We start from the raw sequence: 26,662 nt of genomic DNA, 5'->3' as shown, positions 1-26,662 counted from the left end.
AATAAAAATCAGTTTCATTCCTAATGCAAATACAAACAGCAGCCAAATTTGATTGATAAGCAAATCCATACTCAAATACATCACATTCAAAATAACACCGACTCAAGGCTCTAAAATTTCACAAGGAATTTCATTACTTGGTCCAAATGGATTAAATGGTCCCACTTTATGGAAAAGTAAGAATTCAACTGATTTCAAAACTGATTTGTCCAGAAAAATAATTAAATGATAAATCATTTCATGATTTTTATCGATAGAAGATGCTTCTACCAATAAAAATCAGTTTCATTCCTAATGCAAATACAAACAGCAGCCAAATTTGATTGATAAGCAAATCCATACTCAAATACATCACATTCAAAATAGCACCGACTCAAGGCTCTAAAATTTCACAAGGAATTTCATTACTTGGTCCAAATGGATTAAATGGTCCCACTTTATGGAAAAGTAAGAATTCAACTGATTTCAAAACTAATTTGTCCATAAAAATAATTAAATGGTAAATCATTTCATGATTTTTATTAATAGAAGATGCTTCTATCAATAAAAATCAGTTTCATATTATAAAATTCCTAATGCAGATACAAACAGCAGCCAAATTTGATTGATAAGCAAATCCATACTCAAATACATCACATTCAAAATAACACCGACTCAAGGCTCTAAAATTTCACAAGGAATTTCATTACTTGGAATGGATTAAATGGTCCCAGTTTGTGGAAAAGTAACAATTCAACTGATTTCAAAACTGATTTGTCCATTAAAATAATTAAATGGTAAATCATTTGATGATTTTTATTGATAGCAGTAGGGAAGACAAAGGATCAATAGCAGACTTTTTTATCTTTACAGTGAGGCTTCAGCCTTGTACCCTTTTCATAGCACTAAAAGATGCTTCTATCAATAAAAATCAGTTTCATATTATAGAATTCCTAATGCAAATACAAACAGCAGCCAAATTTAATTGATAAGCACATTATGACCAACTGCAAATCCATACTCAAAGTCATCATTCAAAATAACACCAACTCAAGGCTCTAGAATGAAAAAAAAAAAAAAAAAAAAAACCTTATTAATTTTTAAAGCATTTCTATTACAAATTTTACAATAATGTCCTTTAGTAGAATGTTATGGCCAGTAAACTCAGTTCCAACCAATCACTCCTTTAGTAGAATGTTATGGCCAGTAAACTCAGTTCCAACTAATCACTTATTTTAGACAATAAGAAAAAGATTCCGATTTTTCTTTTTCTCCATTTTTGCTTCGATTAAGCATAGAACATATTGGTTTTTAATGTTTCTGGTCATCACTACACACAGAAAGAACACCTTCCAAAACAATATCAACAGAAGATGAAGAAATCTGTAAAGTATATATATCATAGATAAATTGTACTCCAGAATAAAGGGAGGAAAGCAAACTCTCACATTTCATTGCATAACATAACATAAAGTTTAGATAATCAATGAGTCAGAGACACTAAAACCAAGTGCACACAAAACAAAACATGGAGGGGGAGAAAAATATCAGTCCTAAAACTTTCCAAAGTTCTACCTCTAAAAAACAAGCGCACGAGGTTTCATACCTGCCTTGAGTGAAAACCTTGCACCCAAATAAGCCTTCAATTCGGGAACACCTTCAATGGCTTTTATCAAAAGTTCATCCATAGCAGAAATTCTGATCATCTTGCTTCTCCTGTGGGAGAACATTCTTCTCCTACATTTCGCAAGAAAAAATAAATAAATAATGAAGGGTCAGAATAAACAAAACCTTGTATTAGTTCAATGTTCCGTATAATAATATTAGACAAACCTCTTTCTTTGCCTCAAAGAACTCGATCGTCTTCTCATTTCTTCTTCTTCTTCTCAACTTTCTTTGAGAAATACTTGTCATCGATTTTCTCCACCTTGACCCAGAGATGTCGACCTTGGTTGAAGTGCCAATCGCATAAGATTAATTGACCAGACTTAGAGGCACACCATTAATCTTGAAATGTCCTGTAGCAGTAAAGAGGAAAATGAGAGCAATCTCAAGTGCTATGCATAAATATGTTGGCCCGAACACAGTGAAGCTGAGAGAAAAGGGAGCACAGGAGCTGTTTTTTTCTTTCTTATTTTCTTATTTTTTGGTTTGGGGGGGATGGGGGTAGGTTTGGTGGGATGAGGATAGGGGCAACAACTATCAATTAAAGTAATAACTTCCATCTAGAAACAAATCATTACAACTGTTGAGGCTGAAATTCGCGCAGTCCGATAAGATACCGTTTTCCTGCAAGGAAGAGAGGAGAAGATTGATGAACCTTGACGGCACCGGTATGGTGCCTGCCAAGAGCTCTCCGACGATCAAATTAGTCACGAAGGTCTAAAAAGAAGGCAGGGATTAATAATAGTTTTTACGTCGTACCTTCTTTAATGGCTTGATGCCCTATTTATGGCTATCGATTGGAATCAAAATCGTTCCGCCGATGTCGATGGTTGATCTTATCTTCTGCTTGTGCGAAATCATAGAAGATTTGTTGCCAGATTTGTCGGGAATATGATTTAATCATTTTGACCTCCTCCAGTTATAATAGGATTATTCTTACTTGTTGAACCACGTCAGATTTCATTATCTTTGATAATGAAATCTAATCAATCTTATCGAGGGTAGGGTAGGTTTATATTTTTCCCAATCAGTTGCCCCCCATTCCCAAGCTTGCACGTCTAGCTCTGGGAATGTAATAAATAAATAAATATATATATATATATATATATATATTTTAACCCCTCCTGTGAACAGTACCCGAGGGTACTATTCATGTGAATAGTGACTCAGGGAATTTTTTTTTTTTTTTTTTTTTTTTTGCACCCGAGGGAACAGTACCCGCGAGTACTGTTCATGAATGGTAACTTTTTTTTTTTTTGGCACCCGAGGGAACAGTACTCTCCCTTGATAAAGGAATAAATTGTATGAGTTTCACTCCTTTAATGAAGGAATTAAATTTTACAAGCTTTACTCAGCTCGTCAGGAAATTGAACTTTACGAGTTTTACTCAGCTCACCTCTTAAATAAGAGATTTTTATTTACTATCTCTTATTATAAGGGGATATTAATTATGTGATTCATCCAACCCGGGTACTTGTAGTACAGGATATTCATTTATTATCCCTTATATTACGGGAATATGAATTACGAGATTCATTCAGCCCGGGTCCTTGTAATACAGGACACTCATTTACTATTCCCTTATAGTACGGGGATACGGATTACGGGATTCACTCAGCCTGGGTCCTTGTAATACGGGACACTCATTTACTATCCCTTATAGTACGGGGATACGGATTACGGGATTCACTCAGCCCAGGTCCTTGTAATACATGACACTCATTTACTATCCCTTATAGTACGGGGATACTGCACATATAAACTAAAAGGAATTTTTTTTTTTTTGATAAGTAAATTGTATTAAAAGCGTTCAAAAAGGGGAACGCGACCCAAACTATACAAAGACAAAATGGAGCCTATGAATTCAAAGAACTCATAAAGTCAACAATCTCCTCAAGAGAGGAGTAGTCTCTCCCCTGACCCCAACAAAACAAATTACAAATGATAGAAAATTTTAACACCCCAATAGAGGATTCCTTTCCTTCAAAAGATCTTCCATTACGCTCTCTCCAAAGGCTCCACCAAATACAAAAAGGGATCACCCTCCAAAAAACTCTGACCTGAGTCCCCACCCATTGGCCCCTCCACATATCTAACAACTCCCAAGATGTCTGAGGCATGACCCAATGAATACCAAACAGGCCAAACATCAAACTCCAACAATCATGAGCCACAGGACAGTGCAACAAAAGATGATCCACCGACTCCCCATTAATCTTGCAAAGACAACACCTATTAACAATGATATGTCTTCTCTTCCTCAAGTTGTCCAACGTCAAAATCTTACTCCAAGCTGCAGTCCACACAAAAAAGGCCACCCTAAGAGACGCCTTAGACCTCCACACCGTCTTCCATGGGAATGAGGTACCATGAAAACCAGAAAGGCACACAAAAAAGGACCGGACCTGGAACATCCCCTGAGAAGAAGTCGCCCAAATCAAAGAATCTGCCCCAGACCCCTCCACCTCCTGTCCGTAAAGAAGAGCCAACAACCCAGTGACATCATCCAGCTCCCAATTCTGAAAAGCTCGCCGAAAACGCACATCCCAAGACAACCTTCCACTATCAAGGCGATAATAGTCAGTAACCATTGCATGTTTGTCAACAGCAATCCTAAAAAGCCTGGGAAACAAAAGGGCCAAAGGCCTATCATCACAGCATGGATCCTCCCAAAACCGGATAGTTCTTCCATCCCAAACTCTGAATCTAATATGTTTGGAAAAGGCATCCCACCCCTTACCAATGGCCCTCCACACCCCCACTCCGCCAACAGACCTGACTGATCCAGCTGACCACCCTCCTCTCTCCTCCCCAAAGCGATATGAGATAACCTTTCTCCATAATCTATGTCTTTCCTTACCAAATCTCCAAAGCCACTTACCAAGAAGAGCACAATTGAAAGTGGCCAATCTCCTAATTCCAAGCCCTCCCAACCGAATAGGCCTGCAAACCTGTTCCCATTTGACAAGATGATACTTGAACTCTTCTCCGCGACCCCCCAAAGGAAATTACGTTGGAGCATTTCTATTCTTCCAACAATAGAGGCTGGAATACGAAAAAGCGAAAGAAAGTATGTTGGAAGGCTTGACAAAGTGCTCTTCACTAACGTAACTTTACCGCCCTTTGACAGATATTGTTTTTTCCAACCCGCTAATCTTCTCTCGACCCGCTCAATCACCGGGTTCCAACTTCCCACCCTCCTAGCCGAGTCCCCCAGCGACAAACCCAAGTACGAGATGGGAAAGCGTTGCGTCCCACATCCTAGAACAGCAGCCAGAGTGTCCACCTCCTGAACTTCCCCCACAGGAACAATCACACTCTTTCCCACGTTAACTTTCAAACCAGAAACAGCCTGGAATCAAACCAAGACACATCGCAGATACCTCAACTGGGAAATATCAGCCTCACAAAAAACAATAGTGTCATCCGCAAAAAGTAAATGAGAGATCTCCAACTGCTGAACTGATTCAAGGCCAATCTTGAAACCCCTAAGAAAACCCAAATCCACCGCCCTTCTCATCAGCCTGCTAAGGGCCTCCATAACAATAATAAAAAGAAAAGGGGAGAGAGGGTCCCCCTGTCTCAACCCACGAGAACTGCCAAAGAATCCCGAAGGAGAGCCATTCACCAACACCGAAAACCTGACAGTGGAAACACAAGAAACAATCCACTTCCTCCATCTCTCACCAAAACCCATCCTCTCCAACAGATAGAACAGGAAATTCCAGCAAACATGATCATAGGCTTTCTCAATATCCAGCTTGCACAGAACACCGGGAGTCCCACTACGAAGTCTAGAATCCACACATTCGCTAGCAATAAGAGCGGAATCCAGAATCTGTCTACCCCCAACGAAAGCATTCTAAAAGGAATTTTATTAAAAACAATCATTGCCTCAAGGCTTATTAAAAACAAAATAACACGTGATGGAGCTACCCTCCATTTAAAATGATTAACAAAGATGCCCCCAGTCTTTATTTTGAATGACTTGATAAGGCTAATTCCAGCCGTGAGACAATTTCTAATCAGTATACTCATCTAAGTCCTTCTCATGATATGTGTTGTCGCTCTAGCTAAAGAACGATTTCTTATATTTGGTATTATTTTCATCCCTGGCGAGAGGGGTTGGCCTCTTCTTGTCCTCTCCTTCCTTCCGTGCACTCATGGTATCTTCAGTGTTGATGTGTTTTTGTGCTTTAACCAACAACTCTATCATGTTGGTGGGAAGTTCTTTTGACAAGGAGAACAAGAATTTGGAGGTTTGGAGTCTTCCTATGAAAGCGGTCAAAGCTACCTTGTCGTCCACCTCTTCTACCTGCAACATCTCTGCGTTAAATCGGGTGATGTATTCCCGAATCGACTCTTCCTCTTGTTGCTCTACAGTAAACAAGTAGGTAGCCGGCCTCCTATGCCTCTGACCTGCAATGAAGTGGCTCACAAACTGCTTACTCAATTCTTCGAAGGTGTTGATGGTTCCTGGCTTCAACTTGTTGAACCAAACTCTCGTTGATCCCTTAAGTGTAGTGGGAAAAGCCCGGCACATGATTTCATCTGGCACAGCGTGTAAATGCATAAGAGCTTGAAAAGTTTCCAGGTGATCGAGGGGATCTTTGGTCCCATCGAAGCTTTCGAACGAGGGCATCCTGAGCTTGCTAGGTAGTGGACATTTCACAGCGGCGGGGCTGAAAGGCAGGTTGGTCCTTCGTACCAGGTCATCTACGGCAGCAGGACCTTTCCCTTTCATAGCCTGCATTACATCTTCCATTTTCCCCTTGAGATCCTTGATCTGCAAGTCGAGATGGGTAACTTTCTTTGTCTTTTCCTTAAGACAGAAGGCTATGCTTTCAGGAGGTCGGGAACTCCGTGGGAGAGATGGGTGAACCACCTCTCTATGTCAGGTTCCCACCTGGCTTTGTTCCACTTCAGTCTCATTTTGGGCTGGATGATTATCCTTCTCTTCAAGATCCCCATTACCTCCGTTTGGACTTGAAAGATCTTGTCCTGGAAAGTTTTGTTGAACCGGTGGAACAAGGTGTTGCAAGAGCGTTGCATTTTGCTGGATCAACTGGTTCATACCCTGACTCAGAGTTTAAACCTACAGTTCCAACGCTGCAAGCCGTGCTTAGTCGTTTGGGACGTCCAGGTTTTCACCCGACTCTACCCTTTGACCAGATCCATGCGACGGTGTTCCTTCGGTAACCATACCGGACTGCAAACGTATATACCTAACGAGTAATTAATTGATTCAAGGGAATCGTCGTTCCCACAGACGGCGCCAACTATTGAGGCTGAAATTCGCGCAGTCCGATACGATACCGTTTTCCTGCAAGGAAGAGAGGAGAAGATCGATGAACCTTGACGGCACCGGTGTGGTGCCTGCCAAGAGCTCTCCATCGATCAAATTAGTCACGAAGGTCTAAAAAGAAAGCAGGGATTAATAATAATTTTTACGTCGTACCTTCTTTAATGGCTTGGTGCCCTATTTATGACTGTCGATTGGAATCAAAATCGTTCCGCCGATGTCGATGGTTGATCTTATCTTCCGCTTGTGCGAAATCATAGGAGATTTGTTACCAGATTTGTCGGGGATATGATTTAATCATTTTGACCTCCTCCAGTTATAATAGGATTATTCTTACTTGTTGAACCACGTTAGATTTCATTATCTTTGATAATGAAATCTAATCAATCTTATCGAGGGTAGGGTAGGGTAGGTTTATATTTTTCCCTATCAACAACCATACAAGTTTATAGAATGTTGTGAAATTCTTGTTACCTCCAAAATGGATTCTGTTAAAATACTCGGCAACTTTTGATGGAAGATACAAAAAGCAGTGGAATATTATATCATATAAATTGAGATGAATAAATAGAACCAAATACACAATTTTGCAACTGCGGTTGGCATCACCAATAACAGAAGTTCATTTTAATTAATATTTCATTTCAGTATTTTTGAGAACCAAAAGAAGTTTGAGTATTTATAAAGTCAGTTTCCAATTATAATACAATCAGAACCAAACCAACAGCAGCAAGCAATTTAGGATAAGCTCATGGGTAGATGTAAGATGCAATTAAGACGGTAATTTTATAACTCCCAAATAGACCTCAACACCCCATGAAAAAATCACATATACACCGCGCTCGCAATGCTAGTGAATAATCCCAATGATGACATTCTTTCAAGATGATATACTGAGACGAGAAAAATTAGGACAGCAAGACCTATAACCAAGAAAATTGTAATATAGGAAGCTCGATATCAAGTCCTAGAAACTTTGGTCCTTCCAAGCCATCTATTGAGGCCACATAGGATTTTTATGGTTCCTACTAGGAATGCAATACTTGGCACAACAAGAGATAAGTGAGTTAGGGTTTGGCTTAATAATGTCGATCCAACTGACATGCTAATTAAAGTTGGTGTATTCATGTTTGAAATTACCCTAATATTATGAAACTTTAAGTAAATGTCTTACCGTGTCATGTCAGGTCTTTACCAATTTATTATACAAGTTACACTGGTCGTGTGGTGTTACCTTTTCAATAATCGTGTCGTGTTAGTCACGTCCATGTCGACCCATATGGCATAATTCCCATGTCATGACGCAACATGAATATGACACGATAACACAAATTGGCACCCCTAGTTCCTACCGTAACACAATATGAGGATGCAACAGGCAATTATGTTACATACCATCTCAAACGTAAATATTAGATCTAGACGACTACGTTTGGGACTAAGTAAATCATATATTGAGACAGCTATATATAGTCAATATATTGTGCAACTGTATACCAAGTAACAAGTTACTTAAATCCTACGGAAGCATCTATCAAGGCAACCAGCATCAGGATAACAGTGGCATGAGGTCTAATAGTACAAACATCAAAGTGACATGGCCAACAAAACTTATTCAAAAACATGAGAAAGGAACCCAACAAAGTGATCGTGGTATAATATATACATACGAAAACATTACCATTATACCATCCAAAGAAATATATATAAGCTACAAACACCACCATAGCAAAATTAGAAATAACATCAAATATCCTAGAAGATGCATATACATTTCTTTACCATTTTGTAATTAAATTATCCTTGTCCAAAATAATTGGTTAAACCAGATCAAAGTCCTGACAAGTGGTAAAGGACATGTCCAGTCAGCCTTTTGCAGTAGAGAAAAATTGTACAAATAGCTATTTATTGCTATATAAATAAAGATAACTTTGTGCTGGCAAGGGAAGTTCACGACATAATACATACTTATTTCAATTGAAATAGTGTTTGTTACCCAAACCTTGGTCTGGGTTGCACCCAAATCAATCAGTAATTACTTATAGTAAAACATTGTGGGAAAAACAAATATTAAATCCATAACAGATAATTAGTTAAGTCACTACACAATCTTACAAACCTTTGAAGCATAGCTAAATTACCCAAAATCCACTTAAGATGAGATCAAACTAATAACATACTACCAAAAAAAGAAAAAAGAAAAATGTTGACAGAAATTAATTATATTAGGACCAATATTAGCGAAGAGAAATCAACGAAAACGAATAAATCATTTGTAAATGCAATAATACAGCTGAAAAATCTCACCAGTAAGTTGTTTCAAGAACACAACTCTCTTCCCCTTAACCTCCCATCCAGATAATCAGCACTGAACCCAGAACAATACTAGCCCTAGAGAGAGAAAATAAGATGCAAAGAGAGAAAAATCAGTACACATCTATGAATCAAAGACCAAATACAAAATGATTACATATATATCACACACACAGAGAGAAAGATACTTGGCTCGGTGGGTTTGGGTCCTTGTTGACAAGGGGCTTTTTGACATTGTCTGCGGAGTAGAACTTTGGTGGCTTCTCGGCGGGTTTCTTGTGGTGGCGAGGGAGCGTCGCCATGTTTGGCCTTGATGGCCCAGAGACCTCGGGTACATCTTGGAGCGAGAGTACTTGCCTATGCCTAACATCAACCATTGTCTTTGTCAAGGGTTGCTAACCACGGTGACCGTGGTAGCGCAGTCGCGGCCTTAGCAGTTGCCACGTGTAGTTTACTTTTCCAACTACTGATTACTTCTATGACATTTTTACTTGGGCCTTTCATCAAGTATAATTACCATCTTGCCCTACTACTCTTTACAGAAAAATGAGAACCCCTCCTCTCTCTCTCTCTCTAACCTCGCATTCTGTGTCTAATTTTCTTACCAAAAATGAAGATGAGAACACCAGTAATAACACACATTACAAAATTTTAAACTTGCAAACCAAAATTATTAAGTTCCAACACCATAAATCAGGTAACATAAATACAAACTACTGGAAAATAGAGCCAAAAATGTATATTGACACCAAAGCAGAATCCGGCGATGAGAGAGTTGTCGACGGAGACAGAGCGATGAGGTGTTGATAGTTACATCGTGGCCGGCGTAGTGATTGACCGCACAGACGGAGTATTGAGCAACGGGGTGAAGAAGGCCGGACCGGCGAGGATTGCGAGGTAGCGATGGAGGCCGAAGCCGAAGAAGGGGAAGATTTTCGACGTAATCGATGCAGAGGACGGGGAAGGTGGCGAGGTGGATGACGCCGGAAAAAAATTTCCAGGTGGCCATGAATAGTTGTAAAAATTATTTAGGTAAGGAAAATGACCCTTGCAGGAATAGTTGCAGTGGATGGATCTATTGTTTTTTAATTGAACAATTATACAACAAATAATAAAATAGAGCCTTGTACTTAATTATTTAATTAAATAATTCACGTGTGAATATCATTGTTCTTCAATTAATTATTGATTAAAGAAAAATTGTAAACTAGACATTTTGAATTGAATTTTATTGTGTTTATCTTGATAACAACTGTTTTGTTAACCGTAATTTTATTTTTTTTTTATTACATAAAAATTACATAGGTAGTGTTTTTTTTACTACAAACCAAATAATTTCTACAAAATTAATTTTATCTTCTTGTGTATTTTTTTTTTTTCTTCTCTATGAAATATTGATTCAAAGAAGTTTAAATTTTTATCAAAAAGATTATGCCATCAATAAAATTTATGTCCATTTTTCACTTACAAGTTTTATAAAATCATAATTATGAAGTAGCTACATTACCATAATACATGTCCATAAAATAAAAAATTAAATTAAAAATGTGTGACATTGGTTACACATAGTAAAGGACATTCTCGAAAAGCCAATGATTGGAAAGTACATTTCACTAAAGTAAGAAAATGTTACTTTTGAAACCTCATTTTAAGAATAAATTTGTTATTTTACTAATTTACCCATATATTTTCATAAATGAAGAAGATTGTCTTATATTATTTCTTAATCTTTCGTTCCACCACTGCCGATGTGACCTTCTACCACCACCATTGTCATCACCACCATCACCCTCCACCACCTCCCCCCGCTACCACCACCACTGCTAGGAACAGGCCTAAAGAGGTGATTTTTTTTTTTTTTTATTTTTATTTTTTAGCATTAAGCAATTGTAATTTTTCTTATTTTCAGTTATATACCTTTGAAGATTCACTTTTGCCCCCTTGAAATTGTAAAAAATAAAAAAATAACTTTTGCCCCCCTTACTCATCCGTCCCTGACCACTACCACCATGACCTTCCACCAACACCAGCATTGTCGTTGCCACCTTCCACTATCACTTTACACCACCACCACCATCGCCACCGTGACCTTCCACTACCACTACCACCACCATTGCCACCTCCATTACCCTCCCCCATCGCCGCCACCACCAATTTCCATCACCACCTTCTGCCACCACCACCAATTTCCATCACCACCTTCTGCCACCACCACCTTCTACCACCACCTTCCACCATCGCCACTTTCTGCCACCACCATCTTCCACCATCGCCACCATTACCCACCACCTCTACCTTCACCACCACCTTTCGTTGCCACCACTACCTTCCAACGCTGCCACCGTGACCTTCCACCACCATTGCCACAACCACCATCACCCTCCACTACCAATGACCACCACATTTCACCATTGCCACCTTCTACCACCGCCACCACCTTCCACCATCACCACCTTCCACCACTGTCGCCACTGTGACCTTCTACTACCACCACCACCACCACCACCTTCATCACCACCTTCCACCACTACCACCCTTTCACCACTGTCACCACCACCGACATTGTCACATTCCACCGCCACCACCCTCAACCGCAACCTTCCACCACCACCACCACTATCGCAATTCCCTTTTGCCGCCACCACCACCAGTATTGTCAGCGCCTTCCACCACTGTCGCATTCGCCTCTTTATTAGTTGCTTACAATAATTATTAAGGATAACGGATATTATTGTCAAGAAAAAAATAATCTAAAAGCTAAAGTAAATTTTAAAAACATGCTCGTCAAACGTATTTTTCTTATGAATTCCTTTCAACGAAATTCATTTCACGAAGGCCTAATCAATGAAGGACTTTTAATATGAGAAAGCTCTCCCAAACGGGGACTTAATAAACTACTCATAATAATTAGAAAGCACGAACACTTTCTTTAAGGAATCGTACCCGTGTCGTATCAAGTATGTGTTGGACATCGACCTCAAATACGTGTCCATCACTTCAAATACATGTCCATAAAATAAAAAATTAAATTTTATTATTTTTGACACAAACACTTTCAATAATAACATAATTTTATTTTCTAAATTATTTCAATACAACTCTTAGCATATAAATTAGAAATTAATTATAATTTTATAATACTATTACTCAATAGTTGTATATAAATAAAAATTCATATTTATATATAGCTATGTCCACTCCATACATGTATCTTTCATTTTTTATAATTTAGCATGTTGATGTATCCGCTTATGTTTGTGACCTGTATCCATACTCATTCTAAGTCACACATTCCTTCTAAAGGAGTGTTGCTCTCATGTTCCGCGGTTGAATTGATGCTTTAAGAGAAAATTTGTCCCTAATTCACTAATTTAATTTGTCAATCCATGAATTTCTTTAGTCAGTCCTTGAGAATTCACAATGATTTCTCATTTATTGTAATATAGACAATTATATGTGATATTTATTATGGATACAATTATCAAAATGTACTTAATAGTTTATTATTTTATAATTCTTTAAAATAATTACTTCATGTACAAAAATTTAAACCGTATCTCTTTAAGAATCTAATATAAATTGTATCTCTTTAAGAATAAATATATAGATTTCTAAAATTGCGTTTTGAAATATATATATATATATATATATATATATATATATTTGTATTTTAGTTATTACTAATATTATGTATCTCATAACATTAAAGAAATAAAGTGACTTATAATTATATATTTATTATTTTACAAAATATAATATCTTTAGCTTATATACAAATATTGAAAACGTTTTACACACAATAGTATACAACTAAATAGGCATTCTGAAAATGTTCCTCCTCTAATTAAATTTTAAATTTTGTCATTTTCGCACTCTAACACTTGCCCTCGCTCCCATTACAGGTCCGATCCAGATATGTGTAGGGGGCGTCCATGCTATTTAGACTAATAATAATCATTATTCATTTATGCATATCATTTAGAACACTCTTCCCTAAGATCAAACTAAAGAGACGCAACGGAATCAACCTTAAGCCTTAGACTCTTAATGGAGAGTAAAATTACTATTTTACCCTTAAATTGAAGAAGGCTCAATTTGCACATCCAATTAAATCAGTTCCTCACCAAGCAAAGAGCTCATTCTAAGTCCAATGCTGCAAGGACAAGTTTCAGTTGATAAAATTATTCTTATAAAAAATGAGAGCTCCCAAAACCAGTCATCATCCCGACCACCTAACCACCTTAAACCACCATTCACCCCACCTACATTCACCACCAATTACTCCACACTCGACCACAGTAATGCTAACAAATTACTGCAGCACAACCCCATCTCTATCCTCAAGAAACCAGCTGCTAAGACTGACAACCATCCGATAACTCCTCCTCCAAAGAAACCTCCCCCCCAACCAACCAAACCAAAGAAGGTTTCATTCTCAACCCAACCTCCACCTCAGTATGGCTCATAACCCAAATCAAAGTTTATTCATGATCACTGTAATGACCCGGTCATTTTTCCTCTTTTCATTTTTCTCAAATTTTACGGATAAATTTTTTCTGTTTAATTTTCTTTTCCGAGTTCTGTTTCTCGTCACTGGGTGTCGTCTCGAGTGCTTAGAAATGGTTTTCGAGACTCTTTCGTTCAGATTGACAACTTCTTTTAAGGATCGAATTATTTCCACATTTTCACTTTTTGGACACTATTCACTATTCACTTTTCGTCATTTTCCCTATTTTGTCTTTTCCCCGTTTGTCACTTTTAGGCACAACCTCACCTTTCATGCTCGGAGTTGATTTTCGACTTCACGTACCTTCATTCTAAGTGGTTTCCATGAAATACATATATTTACTTTTGTAAAAAAGTACTCTGGTTACTCCCGGTGTCCATAGAGGCATGGATGCAAAGTTCTTCAGAAATATTTTCTTTTCTTGGGGTGTTTTTCATAAATATCTTTTGAAGATATTTTATTTTGGGGGTTTTTAAGAAAATATCTTTTGAAAGATATTTTCATTCTGGGCAGTTTTGTAGTCATCCCTTTTTGTATAGACCATTATGCAATTAACGAAAGTTATTACAAAATACCTCATTTTAAGCTTGAATCCTCGTACGGGATTCATTTTCACTTTTCGTCAAGTCATGAACTCTTAGAATATCCTCCCGGTCGTTTTCCCCAGTTTTAGGGATTTCTGACCCCGGTTGCCGCCGAACTTATTTGGGGCATATCTCTCTACTCGGGACTCGGTTTTCGACACTGTTTCTTTCGTTATTTATCTTTTCTCATTTCGATTCTTTTTCGTTCACAGAGTTTCACTGTTTGAGTGTGTCTGCTTAAATTTCACTTTTCCGGACCCGGCGGGGCACTTTTAGGGTTTTCTTATAAAAATGGGGTGAGACATTTCATTTTTGACCTTTTCCTCTCTTCATGGACGACCAGCAGCTGCCATGGCAGCCCAAGAGGGGCTGCCACTCTTCTTTCCTCATTTTAACCTTCTTCCCTTAGGTATTCTGCCGTCGTGCTTTAACGTTTATCGAAGGCCTTGACTAGGTCTTCCTTTCCCTCTTATTAGAATCCATTTCCGACTACTTTTGAGTTCGGGTTTCAAGTTCGAGTTTGGATTTTCATGGTACCTCAAAGTTTAAAGTTGTTCCTCGCATTGTCCCCAACATAACCCTGCTGTATCGTCAGATTCGGAACACTTTTCTTTCGGTGTGGAATTGAGATTTTCATCTCAAATTGAGGTAGGGGATGTCTTAGATTTATATCTTGGTTATATTGAGTGTATTTCATGTTTATATAACTTAATCACATACATTTGTATTAAATCTAGAAACTTTATTGTTTATTTTTCTTGTATGAGATTTAATTCTCCCGGTTGGTTATACCTTAGTTTAAACTTATGACATGCTATTATATTACAGCTTGATATATTCATTGACATATATTAAATTGAGAGCATTTGGATAAGTATTGAAGCTTTTATTGAATAATTTTCTTGAATGAAAATTTAATTCATGTGACCTTATCTAACTTGAAATCAATATGTGATGTCATATTATATTAGGTCCTAACATACTCTTCAACATATGTGAATTTGAGAGTATTCGAAAATGTTTTAAAATCTAGAGATAATTAATTAATTTGATTAATTAATTAATTCCAAGTGTACTATTCACTCCATTGGATTTCCGACTTGATATTATTGATGTGCATGCCATATACTTTTACATATATTAAATCGGGAATATTTGATTAGGTTTTGAAACATTTCATTTATTATTTTTCTTGTATTAATGTTTAATTATCATGGTTGTAGCTTGCATGGAAATCACTTGTATTAGGCTATTAAATCAAGTATTGGCATGTTTTATAACATACTTTAATTTGAGAGCATTTGGATGAGTTTTAAAATCTAGAGATTTTAATTAAAAGAATTAATTAAAACATATTCAATGGGTCGATGAGCTTGATTAAGTTTCTAACTTAGTATTCATGATTTCCTTAACAAGTTCCTTCACGTGTATCAAATTGAGTATAGTCGAATAAGTTTTGAAACTTATATTTAATTATTTTCCTTGTACGAAACTTAATTCACACGGTTGTAACTTATATTTCATAGGACTTTTAACTTTTTATTATGTATCTAGACTCCTTGTATTTTGATTTCATGAATGTACTTAATAAACTTGCATAATTGTCTTGGAATGATTTAATTATCCATGTATTACTTAGTAAATAATTAAATCATTAATCTTATACTTGTGGTATATTTACATCAATAGATTCCTTGTGTTTTAAATCCTAGTTTGAAGTCTATGTAAATGCAGACTATGATTTCTTGACATTTCACATGCCATTATAGTTGAGGACTTAGGGCATGACTTGTGTGTTCCAAAATCTTGGTTGTGTATGGAATGTGGTTTAATGCATTACTTGTATCATGATGCACTCTTGGTTGCACAACTTGTTGATTTTAGAACTTGGGATATCAATCAAGAATTGACATGGCTAGGACTTGGTTCTAGTACGGGGATAGAGAGCTCCCTACATTATAGTGCGCACTAGGGGAAGGTACTCATGGGTTAGTAGCCCTAAAGTGATCCCAAGAGTAAGGTTTTAATTCGGGCGATATCTGAGTATCCATATTGGTTGATTTCACTCTTTAAATTTCAAGTTGCTATTCCTTGAAGATTTAAAACTTGTCATTATATGTGGAATGTTCTAATCATGTTTAATTGCATAGATATTATGCTTTATCTTCGATTTCACTCCTTAAATTTCAAGTATTATTCCTTGAAGATTTAAGAACATTTTCGTGTTTTATGGAATATTCAAACATTGTTTAATTGCATAAACTTTATGCTTTGCCTTGATTTCACTCTTTAACATTCAAGTGTTGCATTCCTTAAAGATTTAAAACTTTTTGTGTTATATGGGATGATCCAACCTTGTTTAAATTACATAGATATCATGTTTTACCCTTAATTTCACTCTTTAAATTTCAAGTAGTATTTCTTGAAGATTTAAATCTTGTGGTGTTGTGTGGAATGTCCCAACCTTATTTAATTTCATAGATATCGTGATTCATGTTGCTTTATGTTGATATAACTTAGGAGTTATCTTACATAAGCATCTTGACTTAAAATCTAGAAGGCATGAACCGTTTCAGTAGTTATCGCATTCTAGGTTAAAAGTTGATAACTTTGGGTACCTATGTCTTGTTGCGTTACACTATGTGCTCCTATGTTGTTTAAATTGTATGAGTGATGTGGTTTATGCTAGAAATACTCTAAGGTAGTTTAGGATGCTCCCTGAGTCTCATTTTGACATAGACGTTAGGTGGCATGAGCCCCTTTGACTTGTTTCACTTTAAGGTGATAATATTGTATTATGTTACTCACCCCAAAGTTACCGGGGACATTTTTCAGGTATGAAGACTTGGTTCGTGATACTCATCATTCATTGGATGACTGGTAGCTTTTAAATTCCCATTTCATGCAAATGTTAACATGAAATGTCATTTTGTAGCCTTATATGTCAAAACTTATACCCTTCATTCCATATATGTAATGTGTACATAAGTATACCTTTTGTAATGTATTTGACATATATGAGATGAGGCCGAAGGCCAATGACATTTATATTGTATCTTATGTAATTCTTGATTTCATGAAATATTATGAAAACCTTGAAAATTCATAAGTCATTGCTTCATTACTTTTCCATCGGGTGTAGGAATTCCGTTTTTATTCTTTCATAGAATCTCATTAATCATGTATGAAGTGTGACAAAGGGTTAAATGGTAATTTGACTCCATTTCATATTTTTGGATTTCAAAATTTCAATTTCAAGTTCATTTTTATCATCTTTGACCATCGGGGGGGTCAGATTTTGAGTCGGGGCTTCTCGGGAGACACGGACCATTCCCGTGCGCTTAGAATTATTTATTATACTTGCGCGCACATTCGTTTCAACATAAAAATGCATTTAGGGTCAAATGATGCATACTTGGCGCAAAGTTGCATTTTTTGAGTTTTTAAGTTTTTTCTGATCTAGGGGCATTTTGGCCATTTCATAGTGTATTTTTTTCATTTTCTCTCGCATAGCCGGGTAGAAAATTTGATTTCGGGAGGGGTTTCTTCTTCGTGTTTTTTCAGAAAAATTCGTTTGATAACTCGTTTTTGTTCTCAGATGTGAACAAATCCCATTGACCCCACCAACACCCAAGCCCTGATTGATAAAATCTTCAGGCTTCGTGTTGCTTGTAATACCCCTGATTTTAAAATGATAGTCTCGGTATTTTTTTTAAAATTATTTTAATTGCAGTTAATTATTTAGTTGATTTCTTGACTAATTGTTTACTTGTTTAATTGATTTAATTATTTGTTGAAATGTGTTAATTGATTTATTTGTTTAAATGAAATTGTGGGTGATGATGTGTATTTGTTTAGGAATTTAATTATTTTATTTTTATTTTTATTTTTTATATTTTTAAGGAATTAGATATGGATTGTAGTAATGGACCAACCAATTGGGCTCCATGGATTACTTGGATAAGGGATTTGATGGGTATGGATAATTATCCATGGACGGTTGGATATGTATATATAATAAATAAATAAATATATATATATATATATACATATATATATAGGAAAGTTCTTTAGTAATAATCTGATGTGTATATTTATATGTTATATATAAAAAGGATTACACATAGATTGTACGTAAAATATATTTTAATTACTTTTAGTATTTAAATTTTATTTTATTTTATTATTAGTTTGACTTGGATTGGAAAAATAATTAGGTTATTTTATTTAGCCTATAAATATATAGCTATAGGTTAGTAAAAGGAGTTAGAAAATAAATCACGAAATATATTCTAGAGAAAAAGAAGAAAGACGAAGGAAAATAAAAAAAGAAGAAGAAGGAGGTTAGGGTTTTTATCAAATCCCTAAAGGCAAGTTTTAATTCTTCTCTTCTCCTTTGATTCGTACCCTATACATACTAAATTAATTCTAGGTTCTTTAAAAAAATTAATTGAGTCCGATTACATGAATTAATTTAGAAGTTACAATTCATGTGTTTTAATAATGGATTTTAGATTTTTTTTTTTTTTTTTTTTTTTTTCAAGCATGATTCAGTGTATTGTTGTATAAGTTAGAATCAGATTTTGGTGGTTGTTTTCATGCACGCCGAACAAGGAAGACTCAAGAATTAAACAGTTTGGGCATATGTATGAAATTAGAGGTTGTGTTTGTCTTTAGGCACGCTGAACGAGAAAGGCACCATGACAAGGCTGTTTGTTGCATGTATTGGTGAAATTAAAATGTTGGTTGTTTCATAAAATACACACACTGAACGAGGAAGGGAAAAAGGTCAATGGTGGCATCAGTTTGTAAATTTTAATTGAAATTGAAATTTTTTTTTTTTTATTCTTAAGGCATACACGCCACCCGAGGAAGGAAAAAATAACATACTACACATTGTTGTGGCTAGGTGGTTTGGAATGAGTCTGGTGTACATACAATATATATATATATATATATATATACACACACACATATATATATACGTTAAATATTTTAAACATTAATCGGTTTAATGTGGGAATATTAAATTAATATTGGTTATTTTTTTTATTTTATGAATTTGTATTAAATATTTAATTAATTTAAATAGATTCAGTAAGAATTGAAAGGCATGATTTAAGTTTGCATGCTAAGTATGGAATTTAATTAATTTAATAGAATAAATTAATTAGATTTAAATAAATTATTTTAATCAATTGCTTAGATTTAAATTAATTTAATTAGAACAGGGAGATGTACAATTTAGTTGAGATGCATGTTAATTTCTTGTGATGTAGATTAAATACATGCTACTTAGAATTGATATTTTTGCCCAAGTAAATGCAAAGGATGTGTATGATTTATATCATATTTATTTGGATTATTATATGTAAACATTATTGACATTATCCTTGGATTTGAAACTTATATTTGATTATGATATGGATTAATGCACCATTATGGGCTGGGGGCATATTAGGGACGGATTAACTTAAGAGTTAAGTCCTACCTATTTTTAATAAGGAAATGGATTAACCACAGTGTTAAGTCCTACTTATTCGTGTCAGGTCAACGGAATAGTTGGATGACATAGTATTGAAATAATAATTGGATAATTTATTTTGATGGTTGCATATGACGGATTTTACATATAGAATTATACGCCATGATATGAGTTTGAGTCTCATGATCAGTAATTAGGGTGCGTATATCGCCAGGGATGTGTAGCTAGATATAGTGTAGTTGTGTACCCTAGTAGGTCTAGGTACTCATGCCCACTATATGTGCGTTTTGCATGTTGTCTACTATTCAGGTTGAGACAACTCTATAGTCTAGTGAGATTCCTTTAGTGTGTATATATCTATATATGGACTATTTAGTTATTGTTGAATTAATTAGGATGTGTATGTGTATCGGGTCTCTATTTGGGAAGTAGTGGATTAGAACTTGTTTGTGGGCCTGACCCACCATTATTTTTCAGGTGTTCGTCAGTTCTAGTCTTAAAGATTGTTCATGCCGAACAGAAATAGTCATTCACTCTTCTGACTCTACATAGGACTCTTCTTCATGGTTAAATTATTAGTTTTATTTCAGTTCAGTTATTTCAGTTAGGATATTATTAGGGGTCCACAATATGGATTCCCGAGTTGTAGTTTAATTAATTACTAGCATCCGAGAATTGGAAGATTTTATTATTGGATTTTTAATTATTATTTATTTGAGGATTTTAAAATTGGGATTTATTATATAGTTTCCTTCAGCTTATTATTTATTTATTTATTATTCTTTTTGTATTCAAATACTTGTTTAAATATTAATTGTTTGGTATCCCTTATATTCTGTTCTCGGACTTAATCACCCGTGGCTCTAGAATCGAGGGGTATCTAATTGCTCTTGCTGAGGAGGTCGAATGGCTTCGGGGTTTTATTGGAGATAGTCTCAAGCTTCAGGCCAAGCTTAGGGAAAAGAACACTAAGCTTAGTGACATCATCATCAATATTAATCATGCATTAATGCTGTTGGACGAATTATCAAATAAGGATGCATAACCACCACCTACAGAGGTCCAAGAGCCACCACCACAGGGGCAAGGCTCCCCTTTCCACCACCATAACTTGGAGGTTAATAGGGTCCCATATGCAAATTTGAATTTGAATTCAAACTCAATGGTAGTCACTTCAGGTACACCTCTCTTACACACTTTTCTTGCTATGTCAACTACACTTTCTTCTTTAGGTAACAAGTTAGTCACACAACCCTTACCTGACCCTAACATCAACACTTCCTTTCCTAAACCTACTACCACTTTCCACTATGACCCTACTTTTGTATCTACCCTGCTACTAGCCCATACACCCCAAGCCTGCTCACACACCAATTCTACCACTGAAGCACTAAACTGTCCAATCAGTCAACCCCCAATTTCCTCCCCAACGTGGGCTAACATTACCAAAGAACAAGCCAGATTACCATTGGATTTTATACAGCATTCCCCACCAAATGATGGTATCATATCACCACCCGTTGAGATTGAAGCAGTGGGATTATCCCATCTCAAAACAAGCTTACTTGGCTACTTTGTCCATAAACCCCTACCCTTTGGAATGGTCAAGGATCTATCCAACTTTCTCTGGTCTGATAGGGGCCTCCTCAAAGTTACTAGCTCAAAGAAAGGCTTGTTTGAATTCCATTTTTCCACAACTGACCAGTGCAATACAATTCTAGCAGAGGGCCCTTAGTTCCTAGCCAATAAACCAATCATCCTCAACCACTAGAAGCCATGTTTCCGTAAAGCAAAGCATTCTTTTATCCCAATCTGGATAATGTTTTTTTGGCCTGCCATTGCACTTTTAGACTAAGCCTAGTCTTAGCTATATTTTAAGCTTCATTGGTGTCCCTCTTTTGCAGATCCAATCACTGTTTCTAAGCAAAAAATAAGATTTGCCAAAGTCTGTGTTGAAATAAATACAACCTCTGACCTACCCTCAATCCTTAAGTTGCACCAGAGCTCGAGGAATACCACAAATGTTATTGTTGAATACTTGAACTGCACTGCGATCTGTTATTCTTGCAATTGCTTTGGCCACTCATCAAAATCATGCCATGCCATGTTTCCCCCTGAAAAAAAATCCCAACCCTCTTTAGAATGGAAAGTAATCCCATACAAGAGACCTCCAAAAACCAATCAACTGTCTTCACCTCCAATGAACACCATTGCATTAACTGATTCATCATCACCTTCCCATACTACATTTGGCTCCCAACAGGGGCAAAATATTATCACACACTACTTTAAGCCTACAGACAGCCTTAAGGTTGACCTAAGCTCTTACAATCCTACCATCTTATCCCCTGAAATCATCCCAGACTCTATCACTAAAAGGGGTGAAACCTCACTGAACTACAATGAGCTGAGCTAGCAACTCCTTCCTGCTGAGGATGAATTTCCAGCCTCTCTGAATATGAATCAACCACCAATCTTCCCATTACCCTGGACAAAGGTAAGACCAAGAAAGGATGCTCATTCAAAAGAAAGCATTCCAAGAGAATCTCTCTTAGAGGGAACATTTTCCCAAAAGGCAGACTTCTCAAATGGTAGTTATTGCCATTTGGAATATCAGGGGCTTGAATAGCACCCTGAAACAAGATAAAGTTAAGTATCTTATTTCAAAAAATAGAGCAGATATTGCTGCCATTCCTGAAACCAAGGTTCAACCAGCCAATGTTGACAGAGTTTACAATTACATTGCTAGGCACTGGAAGCTAGCAAATAACTATAGCCATTCTTCTTTGGGAAGGATCTGGATCCTTTGGAATCCCCATGTTGTTGATTTACAAATCCTTCAATGCACCAGACAGGCTATACACTGCCATGTAACCATTCTAAATTGCACGTCCACATTTTTCTCTTTTTTCATTTATACTGCAAATAAAGCTTCAGAAAGGGAAAATCTCTAGGATGATATTATTAAACAATCATCTACCATTTCTTCATCCCCTTGGATCCTTGGAGGGGACTTAATACCATCAAATCTACATTTGAGGACTATGGAGGCTCAGGGAAGACAACTAAATCAATGGTGGACTTTAGGAAATGCCTATATACATCTAACCTTGAGGACCTTCATTTTTCAGGGATTCTTCACTCTTGGTCAAACAAAAGTCCTGGTGTTTTCAACATCTCTAGGAAACTTGATAGGGTCCTTATTAATGACACTTGGAGCCACTCATTTCCCTTCTCCCATTACAACTTCCTTCCCCCTAGAGTTTCTGACCATAGTGCCATGATCATTAACCTTGGCAACCCTAAGCCTCAGAGAAGAATCCCATTTAGGTACTTCAACTGTTGGAGTGACCATGATGATTTCATCTCCTTAGTGCAGCTTCACTGGAATAACCATATTGAGGGACACACAATGTTCCAAGTGGTATCAAAATTGAAGAGCCTCAAGCAACCACTTAAATCAAAGTTTTCAAGACCTCTAAGTGCATTACAGAATGATGTTTTAATGGCCAAAGTAGCTCTCTCTAGCTGCCAGCTTACTTTGGATGCTACTCTTGATGACCATACCCTAAGAGACCAAGAAAAATTACTTTTGACATCCTACACATCACTAAAACTCACTGAATAGCAAGTCTGCAGACAGAAATCAAGAGTGCAATGGCTTAAGGGGGGGACTTAAACTCCTCTTTCTTCTTCAAGTCCATTGCTTCCAGACAAAACAGAAATAAAATAGCTTCTCTCTCAACCCATAATGGAGCATTTCTTAACACACAACCAGCCATCAAAAATGAAATCATCTCACACTTTCAAGGTTGCCTTGGCATGAACCCATACACCAATTTTGACTTGGATCAATTGCACTCTTTGATTACTCTCTGTCTTCTTGCTTCCTTCACTAAGTCCTTATGCTCCATTCCTACAGCCACTGAAATTCAGCAATGTATGTTCTCACTCAGTTGCGACAAAGCTCCAGGGCCAGATGGTTACAATGCCCATTTTTTTCCAAAAAGCATGGCCAATTATAAGTCAAGATGTCACAAGTGCTATCACTCAGTTCTTTACCACAGGAAAGTTGCTTAAAGAGGATAATTCTATCTCCATCTCCCTTGTCCCTAAGGTCCCTAACCCCGCCACTATCATTGACTTTAAACCAATCTTCTGCTGCTCTACTAAATACAAATGTATATCTAAACTCCTTATAAACAAGCTCAACCCCACCTTTCCCCACATCATTGACTATGCTCAGTCAGGCTTCATTCAAGGTAGGCAAATTGATGACAGTATTTTACTTGCATAAGAGTTACTCAATGGCTATCACAAACAATCAAATTCACCTAGGTGTACCCTAAAGATTGATCTCAGAAGGGCCTTTGACTCAGTTTCATGGACCTTCCTCCTACAATCAATGAAGCTGATGGGTTTCCGACATCTATTCATTCACTGGATCCAAACCTGCATCACTACACCATCATTTACCATTTCCATCAATAGAGAGTTCAATAGTTTCTTTAACAGTGTCAAGGGGTTGAGACAAGGTGACCCCTTGTCTCCATTTCTTTTTGTGATTGTTATGCAGGTTTTCTTATTGCTCCTGAACAAGTGCACAACTAGCATGCCATTTAAACATCACTGGAGGTGCAAGGAATTGAAGCTCACTCACCTTATATTTGCTGACGACCTTATGGTCTTCTCACATGCAAGCATTCCATCCCTCATAACAATCAAGCATGCTAGCGACTCATTCTCTTCACTCTTTGGATTATACATCAACCATAGCAAAAGTCAGTGTTTCATTACAGGTGTTAATGAGCAAATGCAAAGCAGTATATTTTCTCTACTTGGATTTCAGGAAGGGACATTACCTGTGAAATATCTTGGAGTTCCATTGATCACCTCCATGTTGAAAGCAAATGATTGCAGAGTGCTGATTGAAAATATTTGCAATAGAATCAATCACTGGACTAACAAAGATCTTTCTTTTATGGTAGACTATAGCTTATTAAAATAGTTCTTTTCTCCACTCAGCTATATTGGAGCCCAAACTTCATCTTGCCAATGAGCATCATTAATGAAATGAACAGCATTTTTAGGTCATTTCTCTGGTCTGGACCTTCATTAAAGAAGACAGGTTCCAAGGTGGCATGGGATCTCTACTGCCTTTCTAAAAGGGCTGGTGGTCTTGGCATCTCCAACCTTGCTCTTTGGAATGAGGTAGATGTCATGAAGCACTTCTGGAATATCATTAGCTCCAAGCAAATGATTTGGGTAAAGTAGATCAACATATTCTTGCTCAAGGGAAGAAACATTTGGGAAGTTAAAGTGCCTAGTCAATGCTCTTGGAGTTGGAGAAGGCTATTATCTCTTAGAACAGCTATTAAGCCCCTTGTCAAACTTGAAATTGGCAATGGAACAAGTGCCAATTTCTGGTTTGACAACTGGTGCAGCCTTGGCCCTCTTTACCTCCTTGTCTCCTCACAACAGTTAAGTGATTCTTCCATCAACACTAAAACAAAACTGTCCTCCTTTATATCCAACTCCATGTGGTAATTCCCACCAGCCATCACCAATTTACTTCCACAGTTACAGTAGATCAACAATGTCCCATTGCCATGCCCAAACATGGATGACAAAGTTATTTGGTTACCTTCACCCACCAGAGCATTCTCAATTGCAATGATAATGAAGCACTTCAACAGCCACCTTCCTAACTTGCCTTAGACACACTTAGTTTGGTCCAAATACTCAATACCCAAGCACTCATTCACTTTGTAGGTAGCCATATAGCAAAAACTCCCAACCCTAAACAGAAGGTGCACAACCCACATCAATGCCTCACTTTCAGCCTCTGTAACTCCCAACTTGAGAACCTCAACCACCTGTTCTTTGAATGTGACTTCACAAAACCCTTATGGACATTTATCCAATCTAAATGTGGGTTCCACATTAAACCATCCTTATGGCCTAACCTTATTAACTAGGCTTTACATCATTGGCGTAGCAACTCAGGATTCTACAACAGCTCAACCTCAAAGCTCGCTCTGGCTGCTCTGGTCTACAACATATGGATGGAGCGCAATAGAATCATCTTTCAGAGGAAGTTTCAGTATCAAAACACTCTGCTACATCAAACATTGGACATAATCAGGATGAAACTCATCTCCTCTGCAGTCACGGACTCTCCATCTACAAGGCGTGTCAACGAGGAATGGGACCTTCCTTCTTCAATTATTCGGCCGCCGGCCAAACCTCCTGACCGAATTTGAAGGGGATTTGGGGAGTTCATATCTTCCATGATCACTTTGTATTGGGCTGTTTAGGCTGTGGGCCTGTTTCTTTTGGGCTGTCTCTTGCTTGGTTAGCCTAGGCTAACTTCTATGTACAACCTTTCCTTTGTCAATATATTTATCTTTACCTTTCAAAAAAAAAAGAAAAAAAAAAAAAGAGCTCATTCTAAGTAGAAGAAGATATTGTGAATTTGTGAAGGATACCTAAAACTTTAAACTCAATATATATATTTTTTCTTGTGTAAAATGATTATATTATATGAGAATGAGATTGTTGAGTAATTAAATAGCATAATTTTATTTTTTATTTTATTTTATTTTATTTATTTATTATTTATTATTTATTATTTTTTGGAATATTAACAATCAAACAATTTTTTCAAGACCTATGGCAGTGAATTAATTATTTTGCTATAAAAATTATAATAATTTTTTACTTGATTTTAATTTTAACCAATTTCAATTAATTAAATGATTAATTATTATATTTTCAAATTCAAATATTAATTAATAAATCCCAATCAATCAATTACCATACCACAA

The 26,662-nt window shown here is 36.6% G+C and overlaps 2 protein-coding genes across 2 annotated transcripts; one reads left to right on the top strand and one right to left on the bottom strand.

Annotated features, from left to right (window-relative positions):
• Nucleotides 1-3,500: 3,500 nt before the first annotated feature.
• Nucleotides 3,501-11,398, bottom strand: LOC132296254 (uncharacterized). The gene is made up of 9 exons (XM_059794466.1): nucleotides 11,274-11,398; nucleotides 9,448-9,622; nucleotides 9,254-9,287; nucleotides 6,551-6,645; nucleotides 6,353-6,466; nucleotides 5,060-5,506; nucleotides 4,401-4,996; nucleotides 3,705-4,266; nucleotides 3,501-3,560 (listed from the first exon to the last, which is right to left on the bottom strand). Exons 1-9 carry the CDS (start codon nucleotides 11,396-11,398, stop codon nucleotides 3,501-3,503), a joined length of 2,208 nt encoding a protein of 735 aa, XP_059650449.1.
• Nucleotides 11,399-24,240: 12,842 nt separating this feature from the next.
• Nucleotides 24,241-26,098, top strand: LOC132296253 (uncharacterized). Its single transcript, XM_059794465.1, has 4 exons — nucleotides 24,241-24,756; nucleotides 24,861-25,046; nucleotides 25,131-25,378; nucleotides 25,834-26,098. Exons 1-4 carry the CDS (start codon nucleotides 24,241-24,243, stop codon nucleotides 26,096-26,098), a joined length of 1,215 nt encoding a protein of 404 aa, XP_059650448.1.
• The last annotated feature ends 564 nt before the right edge of the window (nucleotides 26,099-26,662 follow it).

Source organism: Cornus florida, unplaced genomic scaffold, assembly GCF_030987335.1.
Source record: "Cornus florida cultivar Cherokee Brave unplaced genomic scaffold, ASM3098733v1 CherokeeBrave_3.0.0_Hap2_Chr02, whole genome shotgun sequence".
NCBI lineage: Eukaryota > Viridiplantae > Streptophyta > Magnoliopsida > Cornales > Cornaceae > Cornus > Cornus florida.
The sequence above is the reverse complement of the archived record's forward strand: the minus strand, read 5'-3'. Positions and strand labels throughout refer to the sequence as shown.